At 39.7% G+C, this 20,918-nt stretch overlaps 1 protein-coding gene across 1 annotated transcript in view; it reads left to right on the plus strand.

Annotated features, from left to right (window-relative positions):
- Positions 1-4: 4 nt before the first annotated feature.
- The window catches only part of LOC104082195 (mannosyl-oligosaccharide 1,2-alpha-mannosidase IB-like), a gene marked incomplete at its 5' end in the record, with an annotated part of 67,180 nt that continues 46,266 nt past the window's right edge, over positions 5-20,918 (plus strand). The window contains one exon of the mRNA XM_009585215.1: positions 5-261. Coding sequence (XP_009583510.1) covers positions 5-261 — 257 coding nt within the window. The remainder of the gene's footprint in view (positions 262-20,918) is intronic.

Raw genomic sequence — 20,918 nt, forward strand, 5'->3', positions numbered from 1 at the left:
CCTGAACCTGGGCGCCTCCGCCTTCCCGCACCACAGGGCTACCTTGAGACTCTCCGAAAAATTTATCCTGCTCCTTATTCTTAGTGCCTTCATCACCCTGTGCTTCGGGGCGTTCTTCTTCCTCCCCGACTCCTCGAAGCACAAGCGCTTTGACCTGGGCTTAGAGGATGTGCTCATTCCTCACGTGGACACCAGCAAAGGGGGCAAGAACCTCGGCGGCTTCCTCATCCACGGGCAAGGGCACGACGAGCACCGGCACAGGTAGGCGCCTTCCTCGCCGGTGAGAGAGCGGCGGGGGCGCCCCCGGGCGCAGGAGCGGGTGGAAGGGGGATCCGTTCAAATGGGTCCTTCCCGTGCTGCTGTCCCTCCTCTCTCCCGCATCCTCCTTGTCTTCCCAACGTGTATCGGCTTCTGAGCGCTAGCCGTGGGTCCTCCGGCTGCCATATGTAGCCGTGGCTCCATGTTTTCTTTTCCAGTGTGAATTTAGCCTTCTGGCTGGCGAGGGCTGGGAGGATAAATATGAGCTCCCCTCCAGGGACTGATTGATTTTTTTCGCCCTAGCCAATTCCCTGGGTCAGCCGTGGAAAAAACGGGGTTAAGTTGTGGCATTTGTGGAGGCAGTATACGTGACTGAAAAACTGCTGCATCTACTCTATAGTTTTTATGTGCTTACTCGAAACAACTGCTGGTTGCTGAATAACGTAGCAAGAACTTTGGTCTGATGAAGACTTCGTGCTGTGACCTAGAGGCTGTCAGCCTACGATGTGCAGGACACAGAACTAGCGTAGATGGCGTAACTGCCTTTTCTGGGCCTTAAATCACTTGTTACAATGTTATTCCAGACAATTGGAGGTGCCGGTGGCCAAGTTTCCTTAATTGTGTTTGCCAGTGTAAAGAAATTGGGGATAAAATAGTAGTTAAGAGTAACAAGGGTAAATGTCATGCTGTTGGTAGCTTTTTGGGGCCACCTAAAGCTTTGTGCGGTGCAAGTCTCTAAATGTTCATGTGAAGTTAAGCATTCAAAACTGAGATTCAGAAACTTAAATGAGGGTCTTATAGTATACTTGCTTCTAACGTACATTAATTACTTAAATCCTATCCTAGTGCCTCGATCATAGTGAAGCTGACTGATCTCTCTTCACTGTCAAAGATGTGTAAGATGCGATGGTGACGGGTGATAAAATATATGCTCTTCAGTACTCAAATACAGTGAAATTTAAAGAAAGGTTACTTATGCTGATAGTGTTCCTTTGAGAACAGTTTAAAATATATCCTATTGACATGATATAAGAATTATTTAAAGGTTATTTGTGCTAGATTAAAAGGAGAGGGTGTAATTGCCTCCTTTTATTCATCTGTTATGAGTTATAAAGACTACCTGAATACTATGGTATTTTTCCTTAAGACATCTTTGCTGTTGGATGTCTTGGGGCACTTATGAGCTCTTTCTCCCTAACTGAAAGGGCATGGATGCTTAATATTTAACAAGGACTTCTTTTCTCTATGATGTTAATTGCTGGTGCCGTTAAATGTTGCACAAAACATAGGTTTAGACACTCTCTAATATGCCTTTGAAGTTCTCATCTTTCACTGTCTTTTTTGTGTGATCTTATTTCTTTAGCTTCCCCAGTCACTCTGGTACGTGCAGTGAAAATCAGGTTCTGAAATAGAAGACAGATTAAACAAAAAGAGGCGTTCAGCAGAAATTTTCAAAGCTGCAGCTGTGACTGTTATACCTTGTGTTGCCCAGTAGATGGGCTGTAGAAAAAGGAGTTTGTTGATACTGGTAGTTCTGGAGTGATGCTCTTGATTAACCTATTTATGTGGGTCCTTTTCAGGTTTCCTCTTTAAGTGTAATTTCTGAGGCTACAGCTTTAGTAACGATACAAAGTGCGTACTACTTTTGTCTGTCATGTGTAGATAAGCAGTAACTTGTAACTGTCAGAGGTAGAAGAAGTGGTTATCCCGTCATCACTTAACTCTCCTATGGTTCCTCCATAAGCTACGAATGTGTGTACCTCCCCCTGCCCCCCACGTCCAAATTGTCCCTGTCACGTACAGTTTTTTATGGCCACCTTTTCAGTTGCTGTTTGAGCAAGAACAGATATTATTCCTGTTGTTTTAGCCCTGCAAACCATTGGATTACTCCAAGCATGTCTTAACTACTAAAAAAGCCTGCCTGCTTAACCCACTTGTAAGACAGTTCTGTGAATGCCACAGTATGCATTGTGAAGAAAAGTTATGTGCTCTACTTCTGGAGCAACTTTTTTGGCTTATTACTACATAGTCTTATCAACAGGCCTGACACTGATGTGGTGGCTGTTTTCCATAAAGGAAAAACACTTGCTGCTATTTTCAGTGCTGAGTTCCTGCTTCTGGATTGCAGGGACATTGACAGATGGTCTTTTGAGAAAGTAAAGGGTCTTCAGTAGTGAATGCTAGATTACTTGTTATCTCAGTTTGGGATGAAAAACTTTGTTCAGCTTACTATCAAGGAGCAAAGTCAAGTGTCAGCTACTCTATAGGTGGTGTTTTTTGGATGGCACTGAGGAGTTATGGTGCAAAAGATCAAGAGAAAACAACCTACTGGTGATACAGGGGAGGATGTGGTCTAACATGTGAAGTGTGATGATGGATTGACAAGCTGTCTTTCCAAGAATGGTGGGACTTGACAAAAAATCAGATGGAAGGTCATTCATATGAAGTATACACTTGATCATGAAATGACAGGTGTGATGATTTAGTGACTAAAGGAAAGTGTTTCTTCAGAGAATGCTGGTATTGACCTCTATCGAACAGCAAAAACTATGTATCATGGTTATGCTGCTCCCTTGGTATATAGGCTATAATATTTTAATGCTCATTTTCCCCTACCCCTTAAATTGTGAGCTTTGTAGGCTATTGGAGGATATTCATATTTCTATCTTCTAGCAAAATATAGCAATGATGTAGGTAGAGGGTTGTCATGCAGCCATGCTTTAGTGTTGGGTGTACAATGGTTGTCACTGGACCTTCCTCATATTCCTCACATTGCTTTCCTACCTCTTCCCCTGGGCCTGCTTGACATTCTGGAGTTTTTATTATTGTTACAGTGGTCACCCTTGGTGACATTAACTTTACATTTTCCATTAACCTGTTTTTTTACTGCTCCTGTCCTTCTTCCTTTCTTCCCTTCCAGGCAGAAAAAATGGGGGGGGAACTCCCTTCCTGATGATCTATTCAAGAATTACAGTGTCCTTGCCTATCATCCAAAGAAATACAACTTTCTTGTAAGAAGATGGTTAAAATCTGGAATAAAACTGCAGTTTATATTTTGGGAAATGAATGGGCTGTAGTGCAAGTTAATACTCATTTTGTAGCAGTTTGTTTCATGGGTGAGCTCTTCATGTGCACTTGCAGGATAATGCATGGGGAATGGGTTAGTAATGTTGGAAAGGTGTACCTCAAAATTTTGCCTCTGGGAGGAGGGAGAGTGGAAGAGCCTAGTCCAGGACTTGTGAAGATATGTGCATACACATGCTTTTTAAAAATCGATTTCATTTCCCAGAGATGAATTTCTCTCCATTTCAAAAAGGATATTGCAGAGATTCTGGAACGAGAGCAGCTCAGTTTTAAAGATACATCTTGCCAAACAAACTTGTGTGTCACTTAAAATTTGTTACGTGGTTTTAGATAACTGTCACTTCTTCCAAACTTCTGCATCTCCCCTGCCACACAAAAACGCTTAAGGTGTTTCTCGCTACCCAGTTACTTTCCAGCTATCTCAGGTATTTTATTCTTCAGTACCACGTCTGAAAGATAGCTTTGGCACCAAAACAAAACGTTCTTATGGTTTCATGGCATCTAAGTGGGTGATAATGCAGACCCCTGTAATCCCTTGATTTATCAGATTTTTTAAAAATAAGATTATCTGTAATATGGAAATTGAGCAGACTTGTTTTTTTAATGATGTGTCAAGCAGCTGCTCTTTATATTACTTGAAAAAAGTTAAGATCATTTCTGTGGTAAAAGCACATTAATCTTAGAGGCAATGAATAATGTAATTTTATGAGCTCAAAGCTGCAAAGCCACTTTGTAACAGCACCTGGACTACTGTTGTGCCAACAGTTCAGTCCTTCAGAACTTGCAGAGCTGCATCTTCAGCTGCTAAATTCCTGTTTATTTCTTCAGGTCATAATTCCTACCTGTGCTAAAAAACCCCAAACAACCCTCATGTCATCAGATTGATAGCAGGTGCTGCTAATATAACTGACCACCTCAACTGCCTTGGCCTCTGTGTGTAAGTAGGTATAGATCAGTGTAAATAATGCCTTTGACTTTGTTTCTGTGAAGCTAAGGAATATTGACTTCTGTGTTACGCTGAGCAGTCTGATATGACTGGCTGTGGGTCAGCAGCTGTATGGCAATAGTCTAAAAGTGTTCTTTCTTCTGTTGCTCAATATATGGTTGTCTCTTCGGCAGTAACAGCTGCTGTCTCTACTCTTAGGAGGTGAAAGTAACAAAAACGATTCTGAAGAGCTTTCAGTCTTAATTTCTTCTTTTAAGTCCTGCAAATTTTTTTTTTTTAAAGAAACATGAAAGGCTTAATATGCTTCTTTTGAATACCTTTGTCTTCTCTGGTCTATATGACTTAATTAGCCATAGTAGAAGTGGGCAGAGGAGATAATTTAACCTCTATTACTCAGTGGGATCAGTGTCTCCTGTCATCCTCTGCCATGCCATCAAGTATAAAAGTGCATAAAACTCTTTGCTCTTCCTTCCCCCACCTTTTCTTGAGGCACGGCTCGTTAGTGCAATTAAGAGTATTTGCTATTGTGATTCAGAGAACCTGTTTCTTCCCCTGAAAAATCAGGAGCCACTGTAGCGCCTGGGCCCCGACTCCTACTCTGTCCAATTTTTCGTTGCATGAAATTGAGCCTGTCTTCAGAGCAGACTCCACAGTCTCTGTGGAATGTGAACTCTGAGTTTAAGCTGAGATGCTTGATCTAGAAGCAAGGGGTTTTTAGGGTGCAACGTGCAGGAGATGCAGGTCCTCATGGTGACAGCTATGGAGCTGAAGAGGGCAGGAGTAGTGCATTCCAAGTCAGGGCTCAGAAACATCTCGTATGTCTACGGCAAAGAAGTTGTAACTATCTGGTGTCAGTCTTCAACTGTTGAAGCTATTGTAAGCACTGCCCATCTTTATCTGGAGACTTTTCTCAGCTGGAGTTTTTAGTAGCTGCTTGTCATTTTCTATTCTGGATTCTATTTTGAGAAGAGGCTTGAGAAGTAATGTTGGTACTTGGAGATTTATAGAAATATGATTTCCCTGCTTTCCTCTGGTGTCCCCACATTATACCCTTAAACTCAATTTGAATTTCTCCTGAACCTGCTTGTATTATTTCTGCTGAAATTAGTGCATTATGTTGTAGGCTGAGAAATGCTTTCATTTTCGAATTACAAAATGCGAATTCTAGACCATCTGTTTAGTGGTCCTCCCTCCTCCCCCCCATCTGCTGAACAGCCTACATCATATGTAGAGTGCTGCTTTCTTCAAGTTATCTTGCTGTACTCCAGTTTGTCAAAGTATTTCCTGTATTATGAAAGAGAGGAGTCGAGAGCTGGTGTTCTCCAGTTTTTATCCTTTCCAGTTTTAAAAAAAAAAAGTTTTAGCTTGTTGGTTTTCTGCATGATCTACACTTTGTCTACATGCTGGAAAACAATCAGGCGTGGGAAAACTGCAGAAAGTCTGCTGGCTGGATTTAGGCCAGCTAGTGGGTGGGAGGCAGTAGCACTTTGGTTCATTCGGAGTTTTGTAGATTAAAATCTCAAAAGAACTTTAGCATAAATGTGGGTTGCTTGATGATGGTACCAGTGTAGGCAATAGTAAGCAGCGTGGCTAGTTGTGGGCACATTGCACTGTAAGAGTTCTCCCATCTTTGATCCTCTCAGTTTCCTGTAGTAAATACAAACATTTTGATCCTACTCAGCTAGGTCTGAGTTATGGGGTTTTGTTTCCTTACAACAAATGTATGTAAAACTAATTACAAGTTTGGTGACATTACGTGTTGTGTGTGTACATGTTTTCATAACAATTGAACTGAGACTGAATACGGGCAAAGAGGAAAAATTTTGTAATGCCTTTCTTTTCTTCTTATGTCCTTCCCTAAGAAACCCATAAAGTCCAAAACATGGCCAGCGCTTTTATTCTACCATCCTGCACTTTCATTATTACAGCTCTCAATGGTGAGAAAAGTCTGGTCTGATGGGTAGGCAGCTGTTTCTCACAGCAGTTATTCAGGCTAACAAAACGGGAACTTGAGGGCATGTGTTCGGCTATAGCTTGTGGGATTTGTTCTTTTCATTTCCAGTTGCAGGCTCAAGTGAGTGCTATGATCTGTCTTAATTCAGTAACTAGATTATCACTTTATTACTAAAATTCAGAGTTCTGTTGCAAGTTAACTGTTTGTGGGGAGAGGAGTGTTCAACAGCCCAACAAGGTAGTAGGGCCAAGAAAGGGGAAAAATAACTAGCATTCCCCTGCTGCCCCAAACCTTGAAATAAAAAATCTGAGGGCTCTACATGTCCTGTATGATTGTAACCTTTCCAAAGTACCTGCATTTACAATGTAGTTATTTACCACTTATTTGATCAATATGACTTCTGCTATTTGTCTTCAAATTCAACAAATAGATTTTACTTTATTATCTTATTGTATTGAAAGCGAATACACTTATTCATGACGGGGAAATACTGGGAAAAGCTTTGAGAACTGCTGAGTTCTTGTAATATATGTTTGCTCATAAAATTTGTAGGCTTTTCATTCCTTTTGTCTTTATGTTGTTGTCTGGTCTAGTGTCCTGTACAGAGCAAAGTATGTGGCGTCCTCCATTCACTCATAGATCTGGAGGTTCTGTATTATTTCTATTACTTAGTATTTGAAGATCTCAAAAAGTAAGGGAGATAATTTTCCCTAGTAACTTCCATTCTTGTTTTTTGAGTACCCAACCAGGTACACTGGTGTTTCTAAAATAAAAAAAAAATAATTGAGAAGATATGTTACAGGTTATTTATTAATCTTTTCTAAGCTAGAGACTGCTTCTAAGGTATCTTTAGCCTTGTCTCCTAAGCAAAGTTTATGTGGCTGTGCCGTATGTTCACTTGTAGTGCTTGTTGACCCTGTTCGGTTCTCTATTCCCTCTTTCTCCCCTGTAACATCTATCAGCAGCAAAGGGTGACCTGTCAAAATAAGTACCTTTTTGTATCTTGTGCATATCTCAGTGCTGGATGAAAGAGAAAGACCTTAATTAGGAAGAATCACAGCTATGAGCCCAAGAGTCATTTGTGATACTTGGTCTGCTGCTAGTCAATCTGCACAAATGTAGCTCTGAACCAGCCACAGGACGTGCCCTCTGTTCTTCACTGATAGCTGGAGAAGGGTGGTTGGAAATTAACGCTGTAGCAGGAAAGAGCTGGGTTTTATGGGATGCCAACAGCAATGGGGTGCATTACCGAGGTGGTAGGAAACATTGGGACAGAAAGCTAAAGGCCACTGATGTATGAAATACAGGGCTATGTTCTGCTCCTTACAGGATTTATTTGCCCAGACATTGAATCGTATTTATTATTCTGTCTTGCTGCCTTCGTTTTTTTTTAAGTATTCTTATGATGCAAACCCATGAACTGGATTACCTTGCATATGGTATTCAGCATTAATTTCATTAATGTTTTATGTGCTTTCTTACTTGTTAGTCATCTCTTAAACCACCAGAGGATTTTGTAAATGCTTCCTCAACTCCTTGCCGTAGTGCTGCCATTGAGGCTTACAATGGACAGGTAGCTATCTTCTATGATTCTATTTGAGAGAGCAAGTTCGAGGTTTTCATTTGGCTTAATATTATGTAATCTGATCGGTACGGCATGAGCAAAATTACAGCTTTAAGGGAGTGCATATGATGAAAGTATTTTCTTGTTGTATAAAGATTTAAGAGCTCTTAAATGAGATTACTTTGCGTCTATTAACACCAGCATGCAGAAATGTCAATTTTCGTATTTGATGTGTGCTGGTAGCAACTTGGAAGACTTTTGCAAGATGACATTCATCTCAGCTGAGGTTTAGCACTGTTTGTAGGTCAGCAAGGCATCTGAAGTTTGCACAGGCAAGCTGCTTAAGTAGTTTCTCCCTCTCAGTAAGTTGTTACCATTTTTCTCTGGGACCTGCTGATGTGTTTTAACTGCTGAAGTGTACAGACAGGCCACTTATGAGCAGGTGACCATCAGTGGTAAATCAAACTAATCCATTTTACTTTTTATTGGATCAAACTGAATGTGCTCACAAAGGGTAAGAAAAACATCTCGTCTGTGGGAGCGGCATATCCCTTAAATGCTTCAGGGAAGAGGAGGATCACATCTGCCGTGTTCTTGCTCTGAATATCCTGCCAGATAAGTAAACTTGTGCTGAATACATTGGGTTGTACTCATGGTTTAGGTTTGTTGGCTAGTAAGAATAGCTTACAGCATGTGCTGTTTCCTCAGCAGATTCTTCTGGATATGTTGCTAACTTTGCAAATGTATTGCATTTTGAGTGCTATTTACTATTTTCCCTTTGCAAGTTAGGGAAAAGTCTGCTTTTGCTCTAGAATACTTGCATCCTTTCTGTACTATATTTAAAAAAATCATAATCCAGAGCTGACTTTCTGGACTGCCAACTTCCTGCTTGTTTTCATTACTTTTATGAGATAAAATTTGCTCTACGCTTTAAAAACAAAACTTGAAAAAACACCCGCCATGCTCTGGGCTTGTTTGACATGGCGAAAGTAGTGGGAAAGATGCTTCTTAGAGAAGAGGGGAGTTATTTTCCTGGATAACATACAATATTCTCCCATCTTCCCTCCCCTCCTTTGTTTTTTTCCCAAAGAAAGAGGAAATTCAATCCTGAAAAACTGATAGTGTGAACTAGTTTGACTAAGAACCATGTTTCTAGTGACCTTTTAAGTCTCTTGTTAATCAGGTTTATCTTGGAAACACTGAAGACTCTTTAATTCTAAACTTAATAATTGCAGATGATGTAAGCATGTGTCTGTTTTCCCAGTGCTACAATTGCACATCCTTAGTTTCCTAAAGGCATCTCTTCTGCTGTCGTTGGCTTCTATTTGAGTGGAAAGTGTTCTCCAAATTATTAAGTAACGCATTTATTGAATTCTGAATTGCAATGCACGGTGTTTCAGAGAAGAAAATACTGCAGAAGGGTAAGTGGGCTCTTCTGCATCATGGAGTTCTGATGTTATAAAGTGTATTCAAGGAATTCAAATTTTTATGTTTGTGAATAATTCCACCTTCTAGAGACAGTGGAATCCACAGCAATTAAAATATTAATGGGTCTGTGAAACAGCCATTTTCTAGTAAATAGGAAAAATCAAAACAAATGAGAAATAGTACTAGGAATTAGAAAAATTTTTAACTTCAGTTTTATCACTATATCTTGCACGTTATTTTAACCGGTTGTTGTTATTCTGAACTGTTAAAAATAATTATTTAGGTACTTAAAAACAGTCAAGTTGGATCTACTAACTGTTATACTTGTTAAGTTGGTCCAGATCAGAGCAGCGAAAAATTCGTAGAGTATGAATGTTATGCCTATTTCTATGTGAAATGAATTACTAATTCACATCCCAGGTGATGGAAGGGAACTTAACTGCACTGCAATAACTGTCACCCTGATAACTGAGAATTTTTTTTAGTTTTATATCATGTCTGGGAACTTTCTCTTATTGAGGGACTGATACCTATGGAAGGTATCTGTATATGTGATATCTATAAACTGCTCAGTGAAGTGGATAATCAATTGTCACTGCTGTCATTTCAATACTTGCATGTGAAACTTTAAAACCAATGGCTAATGAGGCAACTGATATTCTACTGGAAGGTTTTATGAATAACTTCTGTTATGAACTTGGTTCAGCTTTTCTTGTGGTGATGGTCACCATCCCTGGAAGTATTTAAAAGACGTGTAGATGAGGTGCTTAGGGACGTGGTTTAGTGGGCATGGTGGTGTTGGGTTAACGGTTGGACTTGATGATCTTAGAGGTCTTTTCCAATCTTTATGATTCTATGATTCTATGATTCTATGATTCTATGATTCTATGATTCTATGATTCTATGATTCTATGATTCTATGATTCTATGATTCTATGATTCTATGATTCTATGATTCTATGATTCTATGATTCTATGATTCTCAATCTTTATGATTCTATGATTCTATGATTCTATGATTCTATGATTCTATGATTCTATGATATTGGTGAACAGGACGATTGGGAATCATTCGAAGTTGTATTGGTAACCAAAGGAAGCTCTTTTATAAAAACAACACCAAAACCCACCGAAAAACCCTACCCAAAAACAAACAAAAAAAATTCCATCATGCCATCATTCTTGGTGTTACTTGATGTGAAAAACAGCAAGAAAAAAACAGTGGTGGAAGAGAACCTGGAATCTTTCTGGCTGGCTTTTACCCAGTCCTGTGTTGGCATTGCAGTATTTGATAGCTGCTTGCTGGCCAGAGCTAGGCAATGGGAACAGTTTATTGACTCAAAGTCAAATGCCTAACAGTGACTTTGTTCTTGTGTGTGTTTGTGAAACAGAATTTTTGAGATTGTGTTACCAACACTACGTGTGAACACCAGGTCCTTGGTTTGCTCTGGTTTTTATACATCTGTAGTCTTTTGATATGTTTATTTTGGTTTCTATAAATCACTTGAGCGCTAGTTTTGTTCAGGTGGATATGCTATTGCAGTTATGCATAGTTGTTTGCTTGGCACCCCCTCTCCCCTCTTAGACATAATTTTCTCAGAGTAGCATCTGGCCATCACACTACAGTGGGAGTAGATCATCCAGTCTACTGCTATTACAAAGAAAAATGAGGCTTGACATATTCCTGTCAATTTGGCAAAATGCCTGAATCATTATGCTCAATGAAATATGTGACATTTCGAGTGGTAGTGTAACCTGCAGGAACACTTGCAGGAGAAACTTAAGGCACTGCAAAGAAAATGCCACCTTTTCTTGGTCTGGGAAGTTCAGATACTGACACAAGTCACCCGATCAATCCCTCGCACAACACTGCGATTTAGTCCATTAAGGTATGTAATTTTATTCAAAATTTTTCGTATTCTAGAATTTGCTGGTGGTGATCCTGGGAAAATTTAAAATGCCTTTTGAGTTTAAAAGTTAAAAACACAAGGAAATACCTGTGGATCTTCCTTTCATACAGTAACAAATAAACAAACCAACAACCTGCCCGAACTCCAAAGTGGTGTGTATAATTTTTGAGTAGGTCGTAATGACTTGCTGTTCTTTGGTTCCCTAGCAAGTTTGTTTTGAACCTTCATGGGTTTGTAGTATGGAATTTTTAGAAAAAAGCAGACTATGTAATATTGGCTAGTGTTCTAGTAAATAGGAAATATGTGGAAGCATAAAAAATTAAAATATTCCTTAAATTTGATACTTAACAAATTCATTTTTCTATCTGACTGCTGTTAATAAGAAAAAATTCTGGAACCTGTGCAGACTGTAATTAGAGTTCTTCCAAGCTGCCTTGAAAAATTGCCTTAAACTGCATCAGCCATAACCTTGCCGCACCAGCTTTCAGGTGGGTTCAGTAATGCTTAAAATAGAATGCCTTTTGAGATTTAGAAAGCCTTATATTTACATCAAACTGTTCAAAAACATCTGTGGCAGATGGTTTTCGGTTTTATATTTTATTTTCAGTTTCTGCTCTGCCTCTCCTTTTTGTAGAGTGGTCACTTATTTTTAGCAATTTGACCCTACTGTTTTCGGTTCAGTGTTCAACAGTTAAAATAAAACAGGGCTGTGAAGGTGGCAAGCGCTATCCAATGGTTGTGTAGTCCGAGACATCTAAACCAGCTTCACCATCTTCTCTGCTATGTGGAGATGGGAAAGCTGGGAGGGGCGGGAAGGGTAGGAGGAGTTGGGTGGAAGTGTAACCCAGAAGTTTTTCTTACGTTCCTTTTATGCCATGCTGTTTTTCAGATCAGATAGCCTTTGCCCCAACCTTTCTTGCCCAAAGGCTAGGTGTGGTCCCGAAACACGTTGTAGTGACAGGTGGCTAATACTGCCTCATCTTCTTTTAACCCGTTAAGAATGACTGAACTTCAACCTCTGAGAAGCAAGAGTAAATAAAAGCCTCCATAAAACTTAAGAAATCTTCAAGAAGGGAAGCTACCCTAGGCTTTGACAGCCATCTTAAATACCATGGTTTGTTTTCTTTACTTTTTTCTCCCATCCCTTCTTTCCAGAATCCAAAATTATAATGAATGTTTACAGGGGAGGGAATTAAGCTTCCATTTCCTAGTCTGAGTGCTTGATTTTGCAGCATCTTTACTTTAGGGTTGGAAAGAACTTCCAACTAATACTAACTTCCATGCATGACAATGGCTGCAAGGATATGACCTTTTGCCACAGCATTAATCTTCAGAAATAGAGTCTTTATAAAACTGCCATGGGTATGTGTTCGGCATCTCCTAGCATTTGCAGAGGTTCTTCAAGCAGGAGATACACAGCAATTATTTGCTGGCTCGTGCAGAGAGCCTAGCCAGTTAGGCTATTTAATGAGAATTAATGTGCTTACCAGCTCAATGCGTCCTTGCTGGCCTGGAAGGTGTAAGGTAGGAAAATATCAACGTCCTTTGATTCTTGGAGTGGGTTGATTCTTGATGTTGCTGAGTCAACATATTTCAGCTCCACTTTTTTCTCAGATTTTATGCCTTTTTGAGTCAATATTTTTCTCCTGAATTAAATTGGTGTCTCAGCAATTTCACTCTTTCTTACCTTTTGTGGCTTACAGCTGTGAGAGTATCCTCTCATAATATAACAGTTTGTTTTTGGTGGAGCTGAACCCAAGCTCGCACTGGACTGTGGGTCATAAAGAGTTGAATCTCTTGGTTTGGTGATCTTGGGACTGCATGCTTATTTACTCTGCACCAGTATGCTTGAAACTATTGGGTCTGAACTTCTAAAATAAACATGATTTTGTTGCCTACAGCCAGTGAAGGGAAGAGTTGTGGGTTGTTTTCTAGTTCCAGAGTTGCCATTAGTCAAATCAACAATGTTACCCTGTTCTAGTCATCTCTTTCTTAATTATGTACTGTTATATTATGGATAATGTATTTGTTAGGGAAATTACCTCTCTTTCATGAAAGAGGTGAGGAAGTTGCCGTAATCGTTTGAGCTAATGAAACGGGTTGTAATTTAGTCTTAGTGGAATCAAACATGTGACTACAACTGTCCATGAGCTGCATTTTGTTGCTGGCAATTTAGAAAGTTGACTACAGCGGTGGTGGAGGAGGAAGAAATCTGACTTCACACGCTGGATGTATATGTGATTGTATCAAGCAAATTAACAGAGAAAGAAAACACAGTATGTACTGTTTATAAAACTATCTGAGAAATCCGAGATTCTATCGATGAAGGCAATTCTAAGATCAAATTGCTGAGACATTTTATATCCCCAGCTCTTCTGTTGTTTTAGATTCATGTTATGAGCTACAGTACTTCTGTGTATTTTCTGTCTTGGTCATGTCAAGAGTAGTTTGTGTCCAAGTCATCTGTTGTTGCATACATCTAAAGCCTGTATGTGTAGTCTGTAAAACATTTTAAAATTAAAAGTATTTCACTGATACTGGAAATAGCACTGATAGCTGTTAATCAACACTTCATTGCTTTAATCTGTTAATTTTATCATAGGTTTATGAAAAACATCCATGATAGTTCTAGATGTATATACTAGATGTACTACTATATTAGAGTTCTAGGTGTATATACTACTGAAACATTGCTCATTTACTGTATTTTGTTTCACTTCTTGTATCCTGACAATATTTTTATTGCAGATATATATGAACAAAGATTTGCTTAGCAGTTCCCAAAGAATGCAGTTCCCAAGTCATCTCTAGGAGACTTAATTGTAATGTGTAAGAGTAGTTTAATCATCATAATTTCCTTTTTTATACTTTTTTTTGCATTCTGTTGCATTTACCATCGTGATGCTAACATCCTTACTTTGTCTATGGGTCAGTCATTCCTTAGACGATGTGCTGGATTTTACTAACCTAGTTGGCTGTCAACAATATTGTTTACTGAATTGGGAAGACATTGCAATTGGGAAGGTGTCTTTTTCAGAGTGAAGCTTATCACTCATATTCTGTGCAGCTTGCTCATATATGAGGAAACTCCACCGCATAATTTATGGTAATGATATCTACATCCTTGAAGGTATTCAGAAGCTGTCTGGACTTGGTCCTGGGCAACCAGCTCTAGGTGGCCCTGCTTGAGCAGGGGGGTTGGACCAGATGACCTCCAGAGGTCCCTTCCCACCTCGACTTTTCTGTGATTCAGTGATGGGGACTGTATTCTCTTCTGATGTGCAAAAACCTGCCTTCCATATTCATAAATGTACTAAGTCATGTGAGGCCTGCCATTATATTTTTTTTGGGGGGGAGTTACTGATCTAGTGTTGCTTTTCTGGCCTTTTTAAAAGGAAAAAAACCCCAATATCCAATTATCTGTCTCTTGAATCAAAGTTGTGTAGTTTATTAGCAGGGTAGATTATTTTAATGTGGAACTTATTAAAAGCAGCTGGAAGGCTAAATAATTTGTCACACGGTTGTCTTTCATCCTCTGCTTTATTGACAAGATTAAAGAACTTTGGGAGTAATGAGATACATTACTCTGTGGAACAGTGCAGATTAAACCATACGTCATGATTTCCAGGTATTTTGTTGCTCTATCTTTAGTTACTGTTTTGACTGATGTGCTAAGTAGAGAGGTATAAAGCTTTGCTGTTCTTTCCTTCTAACCAGTCCCAGCAGTGCTGAATGGGAGAAGAACTTTTATAGAGTATTTCTATTTTAATTAATCCGATATTACTGTTAAAAGTATATCCACACTGCAGTCTGTGTCCTCTTATATGAAATCCTTTTGAATCACAGTGTAAGTGCTATATATATTTGGGTTTTTTTCCCTTGAAATAAGGGCTGTGTTTAACAACAGAACATTGCCTGCAGCTCCTGTCCTGTCTGGGTTTTTCTCACGACCTGTCACAAAATATCTGCTGAAAGCTATTGATATTCTGAGACTGAGTTCAAATTAGTTTTTTTTTTCTGTTGTTGCCCCGTAATTCTTCCAGTTTCTATGAAGCAGGACTACATTTTAAACTGCTGCCATATAGAGGGAAGGGAGTGCTGGTGACTGGTGTGATCCTGCCAATCCTGCTGTGCGAGGAGCTGATCTGTATCTTTCAGATCAAATGCTGTTCCCATGCCACAGGAAGGCTAATGGACTAGCGCTGATGCTGTATGAGCCAGGAGGGTTGTGCCTAACTGTTTCTTGGTGGCGAGATGAGCAAGTCAAGAGAAATTGCTGTAGACCCATGTTTGGACTAAGCTGCACACCCCTAGTAGTACTGTTCCCCTGTAATGAAGAGCTCGTATCAATATCATATAGTAGATTCCAGGGTTTTCCCCCTCCTCTTCCTCTTCAAGCTCTTTGCCATACAACATTTTAGTGCATGGCTTATGGTGCCATGCATGTTGACTACTATTCTTATTTTAAATGCATTGATATACAGGTATCAATTTACCATATAGCTACATGGTAACAGTTACAGGTGGAGGAGGAAGATAAATCTGAGCAGTATGTGTGAACTTCCAATAGGATATTTAAAGCACTGTTGCTTCTGGGATGTGCAAAGCAACTCTGGCTGGGTGAGTAAAATAGCATTATGGAAATGTGGTAGCTTGTGTCGACAGAACATCTGTGCGAGGGTAGTCACTTCCTTAGAGCTCTGTGGGACCTGCCAGAGGGTTTCCCGTGCAGAGAAGTCTAGTACCATCTGCTTACCTGAAAGTTTGCCATCTCTGAGTCTACATTATATGCTATTTGCTACTTTTACTTTGCAGTAGCCTTTGTCTCTTTATGTGTATTTTTGCTGTCATTTTATATTTGAACAATTGAGAATTTTTAGACTAAGACCATATTAATATCATGGCTATTGCTTTAAGTCACTAACTTTCTCCAGCTGTTTTTCTTCAGTTGGTGAGAGTCTTGGGGTTTACTGCTGGAGATCAGGCTGCCAAGAAGACTCACAGTGTAAAAGGAGGGAGCTACCGTACCTGCTGTGGTACCCCTTTTGAACACAGACATCGGGAAGAAGCTGTTGCTTCAGTTAATAAAATTCTCATTTTTCCAGTATAGGGGGTGGGAAAAGGGAAAGAAGTACCTGATTAGGAACAGGAATCTGGAGGGGGAAATTGAGCCAGGGCTATCAGAGGGCCTTGGTGGTGGTGAGGAGCAGCAATTAATATCTTTCTTTGGAAACTGGAGATGTGGACTGCACATGGAGCAAAATAAAAGTGGGTGGGATGACTCTGAAATAGTGCCTTTTGCTTTCCTCCCCTTTTTGTCTAAGTAGAAAAAGATCAACGTTGTTTGAGGCATAAGAAGAGGCGGGCATTGGCTGAGAGAGATATCAAAGACTAATCAGAGTGACCTTGGGGAGAGGAGACACTTGAAGCAAGTTGGTGCTCAGTAAGGCATAAATAAAATTCAGGATGGTAGGGAGTGACTCTTATCTGATGGAGGAAGCAATATCATTGGGATAAACTAGAGGAGAGGAAACGATATGGCTGAGTGAGGGGATAGAGCTGATGGTGGGAAATGGAATGACTTGGGGTTAATGGCCATATGAGTGTGTGTGCAGAAAACATGATCTTTATAGCTTGGGATCTAATTTAAGGTCCCTGAACATGCAGGTGTATAACACTTGAAGCTCATGTCCTGTTCTGCTGTGTCCCCAGCCATTTAATCTTGCCTATATCCTTGCCCCAACAGCAGTGTTTGGGCAGTCAGCCAGTTAGGAGACCTGATTTGGCCTGAAGTGATCGGTGATTTTTCAGCTGTCTCAGCTCACCACTGGCTGACTGGCTTGCTGCCTGGTCTCCTGAGTACCAGTATAAGGAGTAAGGGTGCTTGTTTTTGTAGGGCAACTAAAGCTCTGAAATTTAAAGAATGATTTGCACAGAGATGGTGACCAACACAAGGAATATAGAGTTATGATATCCTTTATTACATAAACCAACATTCTAACTATTATTGTTGATCATATTATTAATACTGCAGTCATACCCAACCGATCTTTAACGTAATAAATGAGAAGCATGTGTGGACATACAAGCACCATTCACATACTAGTTGACTTGTTTCTACAGAATCACTGATTTTCTAGCCATCAGTGACTCACGGCAGCAACACCAGGAAAGCTGTGTTCCTATGCAATATCTGGCTGGTGATCAGGAGAGGGGACCCATGCTGATGATGTGCAACTCTTACTCATCCAGGGATATTCTCTTACCAGTCCACACAGGTGGACTTCTTTACCTCAGGCATACAGTGAAGACAGTGTCATTTCCTCTCTGACTGGAAGTTGGGTCTGCAGATGGGTCCCCTGTGACTTCGTCAGAAGAACTTCCAAAGCTTAACCTGCCACGGCTTGTGCTTGCATTGGTGATCTCTGCTCTAGGTGTGTGGGTTGTCCAGTCAGTTCATTTGTCTCACCATGATTTTATCCAATAGTCCTCAGTTTCCAGCAGATCCTTGCCTTACTACTGTTGGCTTTGACTGTTTCCTTCTGAGCTACAGTTAGTTTCATTTCTTGTTATACCAGTAACCTTAAAGCTACAGTTTACACATTTGTCTCTGGCAGGCTCTGTTAAGGGAAGGCTGTGTGGCCTCATCCGTATAGGAAAGATTGCTCCTGGTTCTTGACCCATGTTAGCTTTGGCTGTCATCTGACCCCACCATCAGCTAATTCAGGGAGCTAACCCCATGCAAAAAACCTGAGAACAAACAAGTGTCCAGGAGACCACTACCAAGCCCCTAGATAGTCTGTTGTGTTAAGACCCTCGATCAGTTCACCAGCCACTGACAAGTGCCAGAGCTGGTACAAGGTTGAGTGGGACCTTTCACTTGGCAGTAGCTAGGTATTAATCAGCTTAAATATAATGTGAAACTGTAGCTGGAGTCTTTTTTTTCTGCTGCAAGCTGATATGTGTGAAACCCTGTCAAGGTATTTTTCTCTTCCTCTGATGTTGACCTACATAGTAACTGATAGCAGCAAGCTGTCATCCTATATTAGCTCCCATGGTAGAGTCTCTTATGGATGTAAAGCTCCACCCTTACCATTTTGAATTGCTGGGATGTTAAAATGGTTGTCATATTTTTTAGTGATTGCTGCTTCTTGGTTTCCTTAAAAAACACCCCCTACCCCCAAACAGAATTCTATACAGCAAATGTCTTTTGGCACCCTATTTTTCCTTTCTGGTGTCCCGAGCTCTGTTCTTAAGATTACTTACTTGACACTTTCAAAAGTCAGCCAAATATTACTGCTCACAGTTAGTGTGTTTAATTTTTTTCTGATTGTTATTTGAAACTAAATAAAACCTGTTTTTAACAAAATGAAATCAAGTTAACTACATGAAAGTGAGTTAACAGAGGTGTTTGCTTGCTGACTGTGTTGCTTGTAAAGTTTTCTTGGTCTGTTTTATGGTTTGCTTGGTCTTTTTTTCAAAAGAAGAGTGGACAAGGAGTTATCTTCTTTCTACTATTGTTCTTCCTAGGCTCACATGTTTAGTGTGGTTTTTTGGTGGATTTTTTTTGGCAAATTCTTTTCAAGTATGTTCCCTCTTTTCTTTCATTTTAGAACAAGCTTATAATGTCCATATGAAATGTCACAGAAGTGTCATCTGTCATACCACATGTGGAGAGTGAGGCTGTCCTGGTATATTAAGTATTTAATATGTTTATATTTAGCACTTCCCATTGCAAGGAATTAATGCAGCTTTCTCTGTGATATTCTTACATAGTGATTTCAGCAAGCCTTTGATATCTGCTGGAGGAGTGTTTTCAAGCTGTATCTTGTGAGGGTAGACAGGTAAAATCCTGTTTCTCTTTTGCTTAAATGTTCTTTCATATGTTGCAGTTCCTGTATCTCAGGTGAAATGTTAGGAAACTCTTCATAGCTTATTAGTCAAACTAATATCACATGTTCTGTAATTGGGCTAAACTACCTGAACAAGAGCGTGCTATAATCGATATATGTGCTAAGAAATTCCTTTTCTTTACCATGTGAATATGCAGAAGGAAAAGTAATTTCTCAGCTGGCTAAGGCTTCTACTTAAAACTTGTTCAATTTCTGGAGGCTAGTTGGGTCCTCTGAATCACTCCTGAAGATTTTCTGCATGCCTCCAGGAACTTTTTTCCTCCTCTGGGAGTATCGTGCAAAAGGGGGGATTCTGGGGGCAAAGAAGATCAGGAAAGAAGGGAGAGGGAGGATGCTGTGTGTATGCACATATGATTGGAGTTCCTTTGTTGTCACTCCATTCTTGTTTCTGTCCCCATCTCCTCCCAAAATTCCTGTACAGATCTAAGGTTATGAACCCGTCTTGGCACAACTGTCAGGCACAACGTAGTACAGAGGGTGAAGGAGTAGCAAGGCAGTACTGTAGTGCAAGCTTCCACAGAGCATATACAGAAACAGTTGCTGGTGGTGTACAAAAAGGGACCCATGATTTATTTTCTTTAGGTAAAAAATTATGTAAGAATTGTATTTTAAAAAAACCCAAAACTTTTCACTCCAGAGAATGTAAAAATGTTAAATAGCATAGCAAGTGCTAGTTCTCTACTTGTACATGCAACTTTAATGTGGCTCTTCATGTGTTCAAAAGGGTGAGAATTAAGGTGTAGCGGAAACCTGTAATCTTCTTGGTTTTCAGGTGTTTGAATCTATTTTTTTAATCTAAGATTAGCCATCTAAGTCTGGCTAATTTTAGGATTCTGTTTAATATTGGGCAGCTTAAGTAGGACCATGGTTTTCCTGGGAAAAAGTTGCCATCAAAGCAGGTTTGTTTTTATCATTGTGAAAAATGAGTGTATATATTTAATTTTGTATGGAATAAAGAAAAATAAACAACTTTTGTAAAGATTGTAGCATGATGACCTCTGAAAAAGATGAGCTTCGAGTGGTGTGGAAAATACAGTAATGCTTCAGACTCTGCAGCAACTTCTGTGGTATATGCGAAATCATAGAATGTACCACTCTAATTTTTGTTCCTGGCTTGTGTTGCTGGGTTTGTCTCTTTGTTTGTTTTTTTTTTTCCTATTGGAAACTTAGTTTTTGGCAGTAATAGTAGACTGAACATAATATTTAAGAGCTTGATGCTGTGTAATGGGAGTGCTCTGGTTCCTTTTATTTCTGCTTGGGCATATGCTTCAGTATCTGATCTGTGCCATCAACATCAGCAGGACTGCTTTGTGCTATATGTAAATGTGCTTATTTGCAAAGATGCCTTCTTTAATAAGAAGCAGAGATGACGCACTGCTCTTGCCTGAGAACCCAGTTCTGTGTAATTGCTTTCTCAGTATCACAGGACAAGCTATGTATTATTCTGCCTTGATCAAACTATCTTACGTATCAATAAATAATATAGCATGCAAGATGTTTGTCCATACTGTCTTAGACTTGACTGTGGTGAGTAAAGCGTAAATACCCTGATACATTGCTATATACATATCTAAACTTACACAACAGCCATGTTTCCAGCTACCTAGAGTGGTTTAGAGTAGAAAATTCTGTGGTTTGACATTGTTAATTGTAATAGGCTTCTGCAGTTTTGAATTAAAATTACCCTACTGTGTTTTGGTGCTGTTAGAATCCTGCATCGAAATAAACTCTCCATTTCGAGATGTTCGTTCCTACTATCTTGCTTGTTTCTAACTTTTTATCCTACTCAATTCTCTTGTTCAATACTGATTTATTTTTCTGTTTCTTATTCCTGTAGTCTGTATGTATTTTTCATTCCTGC

This window comes from Fulmarus glacialis, unplaced genomic scaffold (assembly GCF_000690835.1).
Source record: "Fulmarus glacialis isolate BGI_N327 unplaced genomic scaffold, ASM69083v1 scaffold15689, whole genome shotgun sequence".
Taxonomy (NCBI): Eukaryota; Metazoa; Chordata; class Aves; order Procellariiformes; family Procellariidae; genus Fulmarus; species Fulmarus glacialis.